The sequence below is a fragment of the Hypomesus nipponensis genome, chromosome 2 (assembly GCF_054491055.1).
Source record: "Hypomesus nipponensis isolate SF chromosome 2, ASM5449105v1, whole genome shotgun sequence".
NCBI classification, from domain to species: Eukaryota; Metazoa; Chordata; class Actinopteri; order Osmeriformes; family Osmeridae; genus Hypomesus; species Hypomesus nipponensis.
In genome coordinates this window covers 14,760,566-14,772,500 of record NC_140362.1, presented here as the reverse complement: position 1 = coordinate 14,772,500, position 11,935 = coordinate 14,760,566, and the positions used below count along the sequence as shown (strand labels likewise).

The window sequence follows — 11,935 nt, the reverse complement described above, 5'->3', positions numbered from 1 at the left end:
CAAGAATAGAGTGTGGTGGTGATGTGGGGCATCCTGGTGCATCCTGGGTAAACCTCTCTGTGCTTGGCGTTTCTCAGAGACCGGTGTGGCTCAACACAGTGGTCTCTCTCACCTCATGCTCATTCACAGCAGAATTATACCGGTTACTTTTGTGTGTGTTTGTGTTTGTGACTCATCTAAAGGGCAGATGCATTGCACCGTGGGAGTTATTCTAAAGAACTGTAGCCAGTGATGACAGGCTCAGTCATGGTCAGACCTGATTCTGTTTCTACGTACTTTATGATGGGCATTGTATTTATCTTACTTCGTTCAATGACACAAATGCACCTATTGAAAGTAAAGTAAGTGACTGTGAGACGAATCAAGCACACCTCAAGCACCTTTAGATACATGACACAGGTAACTAACGGATCCATGTGATTGGTCCAGGTCTGGTGGGGTTTCTATGATATAACCAGACACAGCTGTCAGTGAGCGGTGATATTCAAGACAATGTCCTCTCTGTAGGTGCCTATCTCAGCCGCAGTACCCCCCAGGATCTGTTTCGTACAGGTAAAGTATGACAGCCATGGTTTGGAAGGCCTGGGGACATATCTAACACAAGGCCAAGCTCTGTCTGTCTGTCTACCTGGCTGGGCACTAATGCTTATTCCCTTGACCTGAGCAATCTCTGGAGTGTGTCGCTGCAATTGAGGGTATAGGTGAAGGGATTGGGTCTGGTTGGTCTTGGCTGTAGTAGAGACTGGCAAAATTAGACGGTAACATTACCGCCATCTATGACCACTCTGCTTTCATTTACTTTTGTTTGTTTTCTTTTTCTTCCCATTCCTCCTCTCCTCCCCTCCCCTCCCCTCCCCTCTCCTCTCCTCTCCTCTCCTCTCCTCTCCTCTCCTCTCCTCTCCTCTCCTCTCCTCTCCTCTCCTCTCCTCTCCTCTCCTCTCCTCTCCTCTCCTCTCCTCTCCTCTCCTCTCCTCTCCTCTCCTCTCCTCTCCTCTCCTCTCCTCTCCTCTCCTCTCCTATCCTCTCTTCTCTTCTCCTCTCCTCTCCTCTCCTCTCCTCTCCTCTCCTCTCCTCTCCTCTCCTCTCCTCTCCTCTCCTCTCCTCTCCTCCCCTCCCCACCCCTCCCCTCTCCTCTCCTCTCCTCTCCTCCCCTCTCCTATCCTCTCCTCTCCTATCCTATCCTCTCCTCTCCTCTCCTCTCTTCTCCTCTCCTCTCCTCCCCTCCCCTCCCCACCCCTCCCCTCTCCTCTCCTCTCCTCTCCTCTCCTCTCCTCCCCTCTCCTATCCTCTCTTCCTCCCCTCTCCTCTCTTCCTCTCCTATGTGTGGTTGTGAGTCACTGAGACAACTTGGCATGGTCTCAATGCCCCCACAGATCTACGATCTGCCTCTGCAGCTGATAATAGGCTGTTACAAGCTCTCGTTTTTCTTCTCTTCTTCACCCTCTCTCTCTCCCTCGCTCCTATCCTCCACTTCCCCTTTCTCTCCCTCTTTATCGCACCTTAAATCCTTCGGTCTTCTCTCCCTATCCTGTTTCTCTTTTTCTTCTCTCTGTAACTCAGTCTCTCCATTCCTCTCTCTCGCTCTGTTTCTGCATCCCTCACTGTCTCTCTACCACTCTTTCTCTAACTGGCCCAGTAGCTGTGGCTTGCAAGCCGACTGCTGCAGAGGTTAATCTATCAGACTTTCTACTAAAAGGGTGATTTTTTTTTAGAGGAGGTGCAACAGGGAGACAGAGATATCAGTGCAGTGGCTCAGAAACTGTTAAAAATCTCTTAGGAGGATGCAGGAGAGGAGGATAAGAGAGGAGAGAGGGATAGGGTATGATCAGTAGGTGTCTCTTTCTCTTGGAAAAAGGAGTTTTACGGGGTAACATGTCATCCATGGTTCTCCATGCTCTCTATGTAACACAAGCCTGCCGCTTTTGTGCTGCCGCTTAAATCAACTCCTTACCCCTCACCCAACTACTTATCCCACTCCTCACTCTCTCTCCCTCTCCTGCTGAGGGGATAGTCCCCTCCCCTGATGTCTGATTGGCTCTCTCCTGGCGTTCCGTGCAGATGGCTTCACCCCTGAGATGACCCGGAAGACGTCCAGCACCATGTGTCTGGCCAACGGCTCCCTGTCGGCAAACTCCAGCCCCAGGGTGGGCTCCATGGCTGGCGGGCCCCCAGGGGGGTCCGGGGGCTTGACCCAGAGGAAGAGGCTCCTGAAGGCCCCCCGTCTGGAGGAACTAGTCAGCTCCGACTCGGATGACGTGAGTGTTCCTCAACCTTCATGTCTCGTGTGAACGTGAGAGGACGTAGGCTGCAGGGAAACATCAACAGCACTCCTCCTCTTCTGTCCTCCAGGACGAGACCGTCGGGGGCCGGAGGTCGGCCAGCAGCTCCAGCGTGGCCACCTCCGCCGTGGACGACACGTCCCCAGAGTCTGTCCTCGGTAGGAAGAGTGAGTGACCAACGTGCTGGGTGACCAGCGTACAACATAGGCCTACAACACACATGCAGTACATATATACACAAATATATGATGTGAAAACGACAAAAAATGACATTATATTTACACTCGACTGGAGCACTTTATTTGATGTTTTCTCTTTCATTCTTTATATCGTAAACTGATCAATGGACAGCTGGTCAACCAAACTTTACTGGACTGTCTGTTTGTGACCCTCCTCCCCTCCCCCCCCCAGCCCCCCCCATGTTCCTGCCCATCTCTTCCACCCCCCAGCCAGAGAGGCGGCAGGCCCCCCAGCGGAGACACTCCATTGAGAAGGAGACCCCCACCAACGTCCGTCAGTTCCTGCCTCCGTCGAGACAGAGCTCCAAGTCTCTGGTGAGTCCTGGAGGAGGAGTGGGTGGAGGGCTCAAGGCTAGTCACCTTCTACCTGCAGATGGATTCCGTCAGGACAAACAGGACGGCGGTAGGAATGATGATTAAAATTTTGGGAATGATAGCCCTGCAGTGTAAGTATTTCCATTGGGAGTTGAACGACTTGTCTTCCTCTGCCCCTCGTCATCCCGACCTCAGGCTCCGGACTCACCTCACCTCTCCTTACTCTTAATGCGCCTACCACTCTCACCCCCCCCCCCCCCCACCCCCTCGACCCTCTCCCTCTCTCCCACACGCCCCCCTCTCCTGTTCAGGTCGGGACGATAACCGCCTGGGTCTCTCTCCTCTGCCCCTCCCCCTCCACCCTCCACTTCCTGTGGAGCTCCCCCCCTCTCGAAGCCTCTGTGTTGGGCACGGCATGGGCCCTCTTTGCCCTCTGCAGGGGCATTTGCGCCACGGGAGGAAAACCTGACAAGGTTTGCCAGTCTCGCTCCCAGTCCGCACTGGCATAGTTAGAGTATCCATCTGCTCTCTACTCCTTCCTGCTTCTCTAGACATCATCACTCAGACCAAAGCTGTGATCGGGTAGAGATGATTGGGTAGAGATGAGTCCATCCTAAATGTGATTGGTTGGAAAGCTCTCCAATCTCTGGTGTGATTGGATAGAGTGGTTCACAGCCTTGATGTGATTGGTTAAAAAGCTCTTTAATTGACATGTTGGTCAGAACACCGACTAACCGTTTTCGTTCATTTCAGCTCATTCCATCTGTTTTAACTGTAGCTTCTATGCTTGCAAACGTCATGTAGCTAGTCTAGCTAGCTATCGGCTAATATTGCTAAATACAAATCTCGAAATCTCTGCAGCTTTAAGTTTGGCCCATCCAGGATTGTCTACCGGAGAATGTTGTTGCTATTTTCTGGCCCTCTGTCTGGCCCGGTGTCCAGCTGAAGATGCACTAAGTGCTCCCTGTGCTTTGTCCCCCTGGGGCAGTGTGCACAAAGGAGATGTTTTCAGCCCAAATGGAGCATGAGCCATGGGAGAGTGTAATAAAAGGTGCTGTGTGTGTGTGTGTGTGTGTGTGCATATGTGTACAAGGACTGGTAACAAGGGCCCAGTGTATGGAGCAAGGGGTTGTCATAGTAACAATGTGTGTGTGTGTGTGTGCCCGTGTACAGGAGGAGTTCTGTTTCCCGGTAGAGTGTCTATCTCTGACAGTGGAGGAAGTGATGCACATCAGACAGGTGCTGGTGAAGGCAGAGCTGGAGAAGTTCCAGCAGTACAAGGACATTTACAACGCCCTGAAGAAGGGAAAGGTCAGCCTTCGCCTGCTGTAACACACAACCATCACACTGCACTGAACACGCAACCCACGTCTAAATACTACACTTACACGCAGCTTACTGTTTTCTCATTGATATAACAGTATACCATGTGGTGTATTTTCCATGTTCAGTCGCATGCAGTCATTGAAGCCTCAGATGGCTGGAGGTGGGAACTCAACACTCAACATGGACTCTGATGACTGTGTAGCTGTTCATGGAGAGTGTCCGTTTTCCTCACATGCTGTCTTCTCTCCGTCACAGCTCTGCTTCTGCTGCAGAACCAAACGCTTCTCCTTCTTCACCTGGTCCTACACCTGCCAGTTCTGTAAAAGGTAGGGCCTGGGCTCGCTGCTGGGGAACTCGAGGGGCATCTTTTCATCACCTAAAAGTGTCCTCTGCGGGTTTCCTCACATAAAACGTTTTTCTCTTCTCTTCTTTTTCCAACATTTTCTCTCTCTCTCTGTGTCTCTCTCTCTCTCTCTGTCTCGTTTCTCTTTTTCTCTGTCTCTCACTCTAGGCCCGTGTGTTCTCAGTGCTGTAAAAAGGTGAGTCATTGTCATTAACAACATGCACAACACGTTGCTAGCGCTCTACGCTCTTATTTTAGACTCTCTCTCTCTCTTTCTCAATCTCCGTCTCCCGCTCTCTCTTTCTCTAACTCTCTCCCTCCCTTTCTCTCAGATGCGTCTGCCATCCAAGCCCTACGCCAGCCTCCCTATCTATTCCTTGGGGTCTACCAACACCCTTCCCAGGGACCGGCTGGCTGCCATGGCTGCCGTGGGAGCGGCGGCGGCGGCAGCTGGACGAGGAGCAGGAGGAGGAGCAGCAGGAGGAGTAGGAGCAGCAGGAGGAGTAGGAGGAGCGCTGCGAGTAGCTGCAGACGCTGGGAGAGGGGGAGCAGGAAGAGGAGGAGTTGGAGTAGGAAGAGGAGGTCCTGGGGTAGGAAGGGGAGGAGCAGGGAAAGGCGGAGCAGTCCCCAAGGCTGAGAAAGCGTCCGGCAGCCACCATCGCCCCAGCCTTCAGAAGACCATGTCCAAGTAAGCCCCATCCCTGCGAAGCACTACATCACAACTGAATGCTCACACGCCGACACAGTGAAACAAAAGCAGCTTCGTTGGAGTTGCACCTCCAGGTCTCCTGTGCGATGACAACATGAAGTTCCCCCTTTGAGCTTCAGTTGACGCTATAAAGAATTGGAGCTAACTGGTACACACTCCTGGTCGACGGAGTTCGTCTTGAGAAGAACTGTCCCGAGTGAGTCCGTACTGATGTAGTTAACTGTCCCCCTTGTCTCTTGTCCTCTCAGGTTGGCGAAGCACGGAGGGGACAAGTCATGTGACGAGCTGGAGCTGCCTCCGGAGCTGACGGAGGACTGGGCCACCATGGAGGTGTGCGTCGACTGCAAGAAGTTCATCTCCGAAATCATTTCCTCCAGCAAGCACAGCCTATCGCTGGCCACCAAGAGGGCTCGGTTAAAACGCAAGACCCAATCGTTCTACACGTCCTCCCCCAAAGGGGCCTCGGAGTACCGCCCCTCTGAAAGGACTATCAATGAGATCTGAACCGTCTCCTCTCCTGTTGTCATTGTTCTCTTTCTCTTCTCTCCTCCTCACCTCTCCTTTGCTCTCCTCTCGCTGCTTCCAGCTCATATGGCACGACACTGAACTTTAGACTGGATCTAACTCATTTGATCTGGTCTCATCGTCTAGTTTGGACTGACTGTCTTTCCATGCAGTCAGAGGGGGTTACTAGGATCCGGGAGGGCTGTGGGCAGTGTGGTGTTGCTGTGTGGGTCCTGATCGTCATCTGCAGTACCTGTACTTCCAGATAAACGGATAAGCCAATTTTATACAGGATTTACCTCTGTTGTGTAAATACTCGGACATTGTTTTCATAGAGGGATGAGAAGGGAGAGCAACTTACTACGAGAATTGTTGCCTCGTCAGTGCTGTTGCCTCTACAACAGCACAGCAGAGTGGCGTTAGCCTCTGAGATGTTGGAGGGACCTAGCCGCCCACAGAAAAACACATGAGCACAAGAATGACGATTAAGAAATGCACATTCCAATCCCTCAGGCATTCTCAGACTGACAAAGATACATGCCTCAATTAAGACTTTTTTAATTGAAGAGTGAGACATTTGGAGTGACCTCAAATGGGTAGACTTGGTCAAAAGAAATGAAACATCCACATCTTTATTTTTTGTGAGTTACATTTTTGTATTGGTATGTATGTACTGGTATGTTTGAGTGTGTACATGATTCAGAGTTTGTGGTGAAAGTCTTGTTGATAATGACTTGTTCAGGTTATTTGGTGTGGTGGTAGAATTCTGCTTTCGGCCTCACAGTTATTTCAATGAAACTATAAGACAAATGTGGATGCCAGGTCATTGAGAACACAACAGCAGATTGCTGTTTGCTGATTTCATGCAGAAATAACTCCTCTACTCTTAACTGTTTCAAACCCAAAGAAGTCTTCTATGTTTCGGTGTAAATATTAAATAGTCTTGCGAACGTGTCTTGCAAAGAAGATGCGCCAGGAATAACAGTCTTTGAGCATGCTATCTACTTAAAAGATGACAGTCTGCTAAATGAATAGACAATTTTACATTATCTGATGTGGTTGATCAGTACACCAGTTGTACGTAGTTCATAGCAGGATCTTACAGACCCTTCATAGCATTGATGTGGACCAGCTACTATAAAACAATCCTGTAATGCGTTTCACTTAAATTACCAAGCTTACCTATTCAAAAGCACCCATAGGTGTCCAGAAGGATTACATAGAAAAATATTTGATGAGTATAACAAGCCGTGGATTTATAAACAAGGTCTTCAATACTGGAGACTTCAGTCATCCTGGTCATTCTGTCATTCTCTTCTGACCAGTCTTACTCATCCTGCTATTACAGTGTTTGCAATCTATATCATCCTACTTGTGATTTTCAATTCCTGACATGTGCTTCACAGCAATCAAACCAAGAAGCATCTCTATCGCCACAATTTCCCCTCAGAAATACAAGCCCAAAACGAACTTTGTCCCAGGAAAATATACTTATCTTATGAAGCCATTCTCCAACTTCTTTTAGATACCTGTGTTGTTATATGCTTCAGATTTTTATTTTGTTAGGAAGTTAAATATTTCTGGTTGTTAAAGAAAAAATTGCATCAGATGTTCTACAGATATAATCATCTTATATAATGATTTGCAGAGTTGTTTCAGCTTCATAGTAATGTTAGGGAAATATATTGGTCAAAAGCTTCTATATTTGCTGTTTTGATTTGTGAAATTGTCCCCTCTTTTTAGTTGTATTGGTGGCACAGAAGCCTAACAATGCTATTTATGCTGTTCAACTCAAAGCCTCTAAATAATGCCTTCATGAATTTGTATTTACATCCTGCATTGACAACCTTCTGTACAGTTTGAGTTGAGTAAGAATAAGGCATATTTTGGGAGTTCAGGGTGTGTCCATGAGTGTCTCTAAACAGTATGATGATAAGCCAGTCTGTTAATCTGCCTTAAACACACTGCCTTTTCTCATGGTCATATTATGTGAGGAATCTCATCGTAACCCAGCCATAATCATCACCATGCTGTGTATGGTCTCTCTACTGTGTTCATCAAACAGGATGATGTTGTCTTGAACTCAAGACAGTGTAAAAACTAGAGTGGAGAAAATCTCTCGCACAGGCTTCAACAAGTTCAAAAAAGACAGTTTGATAGTGTAATGCATAGCGGAAACCCCCAAATGTGACAGCAGTAACATGCATGACCTGCTGTGTACTGTACCTAGTATCTATGGGCTGTTCTACCTTCCAGCTGTAAATCCCTACTGAGATCCTAACAGATGAAGACTAACCAACAATAAACGTGTCATGCTAAACATCTTCAGTCTGCCTGATATATTACTGAGAGGGGCAAACACCAAGACCAAAGTGAATGAGTTGATCTTCAGTTATGTTTATAGAGTAATACATTACACAAAAAATGTCACACAGCTAAACATTCTTCAATATCTTTAAATACTACCATACAGTTTATGGAAAAATAATGTATTTTTTCAGATAAATATCAGTGAAGTACTTATACATTGACCTACAAGATCTATGGAGTACAGTAGAATACCTTTACAAAATTTATAGGGTACAGTAGTACTTTAACGATTCCCAAGGGGAATATTGTGAACGGAGGCTAGGCTAGAATGGACACAAGCACAGCCACACACACAAAGACAGCGAGACACTAGGAAGCAGAAGTGGACGGTGTGACTGTTGTAAACGTCACATAGGGCTTCACATACGCCCATAGAACTGCCCCTCAGCCAACCTAAACCCTCAAGGAAGACAAGGAAAACCTCCCCAGGAAAACTCTTTGAGAAAGTAATGTAAGAAACCTTGGGAGGAGCCATTTGGTGAGGGATTCCCTCCCCTGTATAACACCCTGTCCCCCATTCAACTTGTAACACAGTAACTCATCATAACACCCATGCAACACACACTTACACACCTCGCCTGCGACACACAACTGCACACAAGTTTAGCTTCGCTTTATTGGCAACTCATTTGTATAGTGCAAATACAGACATACAAAACACACTTCAGCATCTGAAAAAACTCAACTGAACAAACAAAAAGGTTTTAAATATAGCTTTAACTGTCAAAATGTTGTCATTCTCCTTAATTAAAGTAGGAAGTCTGTTCCAGAGAAAATTAGCTCTATACAAGAATGCCCTGCCCTCCATAGTTTTTTTGTTGATTTTGGGAACCACCAGATGACCAACGTTTTGGGATCGTAGTGTCCGCATTGGTTGATAGGGTGCCCAATAGTCTATGGATTGATTTGTAGGTTAGTACTAAGACTATGAAATCAGCTCTGGCTTGGATTAGGAACCAGTGCAGAGAAGCTAGACTAGATGTTATATGGTTGTATTTTCTGGTTCTAGTCTGTCTTTTAAGTCCTACAATTAGCACCTGTTTCATCCGAGTTTAGAAGTGGGAAATCGGCAGTCATCCATGTTCTTATCGCAGAGACACATGTTTCAAGAGTATGTGGTAGTTGTCCAGGTTTCAGCAACATGTATAATAGAGTGTCATCTGTGCAGCTGTCTTCTCCAGAGCTTTAAATTATGTTTCCTAGAGGCAGCACGTAGAGCAAAAAAACAAACAGAAGGCCTAATACGGAACCCTGTGGTAATCCAAATTCTACAATGGAGCTCCTTGATGAACGGCCATCATACCGGACAAATTGTGATCTGTCCTCCTCACATAGTTCTCAATACGCTCCAGGAGAATTTTATGATCAACAGTGTTGAATGCTGCACTCAGGTCCAGGAGAACCAGGACAGAGATAGAGCCTGCATCTGAGGCCAATTAAATAATTACTAATTAACTATCCTGGCAAGTTCTGTTTCAATACTGTGGTGACATGATTGGCAACATAATATTGCTATACAGACAATATATTGTTCCAACCTCAGTTAGTGACGCACACAGTTATCAGTCCTCCAGTGTGTCCGAGTCCTCCTCGACGGTTGACTGAGTGTGGTTGACCTCCATGGTGTTGTCATCTCCAATGATGACATACTGCACGCTACAGCTCTGCACCTCGACTCCCTGTGACTCTGGTTGTGTAGCCTGCACCACCATCTGGTGGCCACAGCTGCAATTGCACCCTAATGAGAAAATATTGACAGGAGAAAAAATCGATATGAATCAAAAACAGGTTTATTGCCAAGTTGTTTTTCACATACAAGGAATTATCTTTGGTCTGATGATTCATACCAATAAACATGCAGTGCAAGGACAAAAAAAAAGAGAAAAACTTTTATGAGAACAGGTAAATTCCAGTCTGGTGAGATGCCGGCAGGTCAATGTGATCAAAATCAATGTAACTCCTTCCTAAATAAGAGAAGGCATGAGGGGTGGGTGGGTATTCCTCATTCTACACTGTATGACCCACACTTACCGGGGGCAAGCTGCCCAGGAACAGGACCCAGCAGGGGCTGCTGTTCTACCAACACATCCTGGTGGTTCCCGCTCCCGATGATGCAGTGGTTCAGGGTGGAGTTCTGGATGTTGATGATGTAGGTGGGGGTAGGGTCATCTCTCTCTGGCGAACACAGGGACAGAGAACAGGGAGTGTATTAAAGACAGCTAGACATATAGAACGATTTGTAACAGTGGAAGAACGGTTGAAGTAGAACCTTGTTGGGTTCTACAGGAACTATTTTGGATTGTTTAAACACACAATTCCTGATTGGTTTAGTTGGGGTAACAGGTTACAACATTATAATGGGCTGTCGTGCTGTATAGTGTTAAAAGGGTTAAAAACGTAAAGAGTATTAATTCTAAAGAAAAGGAAGTGACTCTACTGTAAAAGTGAACTCTGAAAATTCCTCATGTGAGTTTTCATCACGCTCTAGAAACCCCACACAGCATCACAGCCAGGGTTTTTTACAAGGTGGCTATGGAAAGTGAAGGACATATGAGCCTTGTACACTTTGCACGGTGAAAGTTCCACATAGTGCGTGTCTCTGTCGTCTGAGCTCACCTGGCACTGGAGAGTTTTCCAATGAGAGATGAGCTGGAGGAGAGAGGCAAACTGAAGCATAATTAACATGTCAATATGTATGGCTCACTTCAGCTGTGATCACATGCTCAGGCTCTTACAGTAATACACACATATGTGCACACACTGAACACTTACCTGGATCTGGGCCTTCGAAGATGAGGGAGCCACACATATCCAAAGACCTGTAGAAGAGCTCACAGGCGTTGCATCCTTTGCTGATGACTATCTGCATCAGCTTCATGGATTTCTGCATGCCTGTGGGCTGCGACATAATCACCTGCCTCTCCATCTCTGTGATGGTACCGGAGCTCCTCAGGCTTCTGGACACCCGCTCCACCACCGAGGCAGACAGACGCCGACTGAGAGCAGGGGACTGCAGTTTCAAACGTTTGTCTGTCATGGAGAGGTCAATGGGAAGTTACAGGAGAGTAAAAGTTTAGATTAAAAAAGTATCCGCTGCTAAATTTATCAAACTGAGTGTGATATTATAAACGGACCACATTCGAATGCGTACAAAAAAACAAGAATACAACTGTCAACGTATAGGCTTATAGTAAAATGTTCCGACGATATTCTTAGGCATCTTCCTGTATGGTCAAACTAGTTCAATCCGGTAAACGCGGTTATAAGAAAATAATTATCAATGTGAAACAAGAACCTACATTAACAATATAGAATTTTTCGCATTTTGGCTAAAGTCGTTTATAATGTCTAAAAGTAAAGGTTCTTACCTGATAATGCAGCCTGTTCTTTATTATTGTGTATCATTGCTGACTCCGAAATATGTATCAAACATCTCTGAAACGTGTCAGAATTACAATATGGCACAGATTAAGTCAAGCACTGCCAAATTTCCGTTTCATGACGCATGCGTACGAATTTCTAAATCTTGATAACATGGTCTAGAATCTGTTTGCTACTTTCGATTATGTTAAGCATCCTTTCAGAGATGTAATGAGACAACCGACTTCAGATCCGTTTTTGGGACTGTTCTAACTAGTTAGGGAATTTCCTAGGTGTTTTCCCTTGCTTTTCAGTTCAACCAAAATGTTTTGTGGTGTTTTTGGTTTCACTTTGTCTTGTGCATTGGATGACAGGCAACATACAGTAGTCCTAAATAACTATCTAAATTACGTAAACAGGTGCACCATGTGCAATCAATCTTTACATCGTTTTAAAGCTCAAATCCAGTTTTGCCCAAGATTATTCTCTA

At 46.5% G+C, this 11,935-nt stretch overlaps 2 protein-coding genes across 3 annotated transcripts in view; one reads left to right on the top strand and one right to left on the bottom strand.

Annotated features, from left to right (window-relative positions):
* spire1b (spire-type actin nucleation factor 1b) overlaps positions 1 to 8,038 on the top strand; it is a 20,171-nt gene extending 12,133 nt beyond the window's left edge. Inside the window, exons 10-19 of the mRNA XM_084708087.1 lie at positions 508 to 557; position 695; positions 2,059 to 2,255; positions 2,350 to 2,446; positions 2,691 to 2,833; positions 4,007 to 4,144; positions 4,415 to 4,485; positions 4,671 to 4,698; positions 4,835 to 5,190; positions 5,460 to 8,038. Of these exons, the coding sequence (XP_084564213.1) occupies positions 508 to 557; position 695; positions 2,059 to 2,255; positions 2,350 to 2,446; positions 2,691 to 2,833; positions 4,007 to 4,144; positions 4,415 to 4,485; positions 4,671 to 4,698; positions 4,835 to 5,190; positions 5,460 to 5,715 (1,337 nt within the window). The 3' untranslated portion in view covers positions 5,716 to 8,038. The remainder of the gene's footprint in view (positions 1 to 507; positions 558 to 694; positions 696 to 2,058; positions 2,256 to 2,349; positions 2,447 to 2,690; positions 2,834 to 4,006; positions 4,145 to 4,414; positions 4,486 to 4,670; positions 4,699 to 4,834; positions 5,191 to 5,459) is intronic.
* Positions 8,039 to 8,147: 109 nt separating this feature from the next.
* Positions 8,148 to 11,563, bottom strand: LOC146300951 (uncharacterized). Of its 2 annotated transcripts, XM_084670070.1 has the most exons (5): positions 11,454 to 11,563; positions 10,858 to 11,115; positions 10,702 to 10,752; positions 10,117 to 10,260; positions 8,148 to 9,823 (listed from the first exon to the last, which is right to left on the bottom strand). In XM_084670070.1, the coding sequence occupies exons 1-5, from the start codon at positions 11,488 to 11,490 to the stop codon at positions 9,648 to 9,650; spliced, it is 666 nt and encodes a 221-aa protein (XP_084526196.1). In that variant the 5' UTR covers positions 11,491 to 11,563; the 3' UTR covers positions 8,148 to 9,647. The 2 variants fall into 2 exon arrangements, with proteins under 2 accessions (XP_084526196.1, XP_084526206.1); XM_084670080.1 differs by lacking the exon at positions 10,702 to 10,752.
* Positions 11,564 to 11,935: the final 372 nt, after the last annotated feature.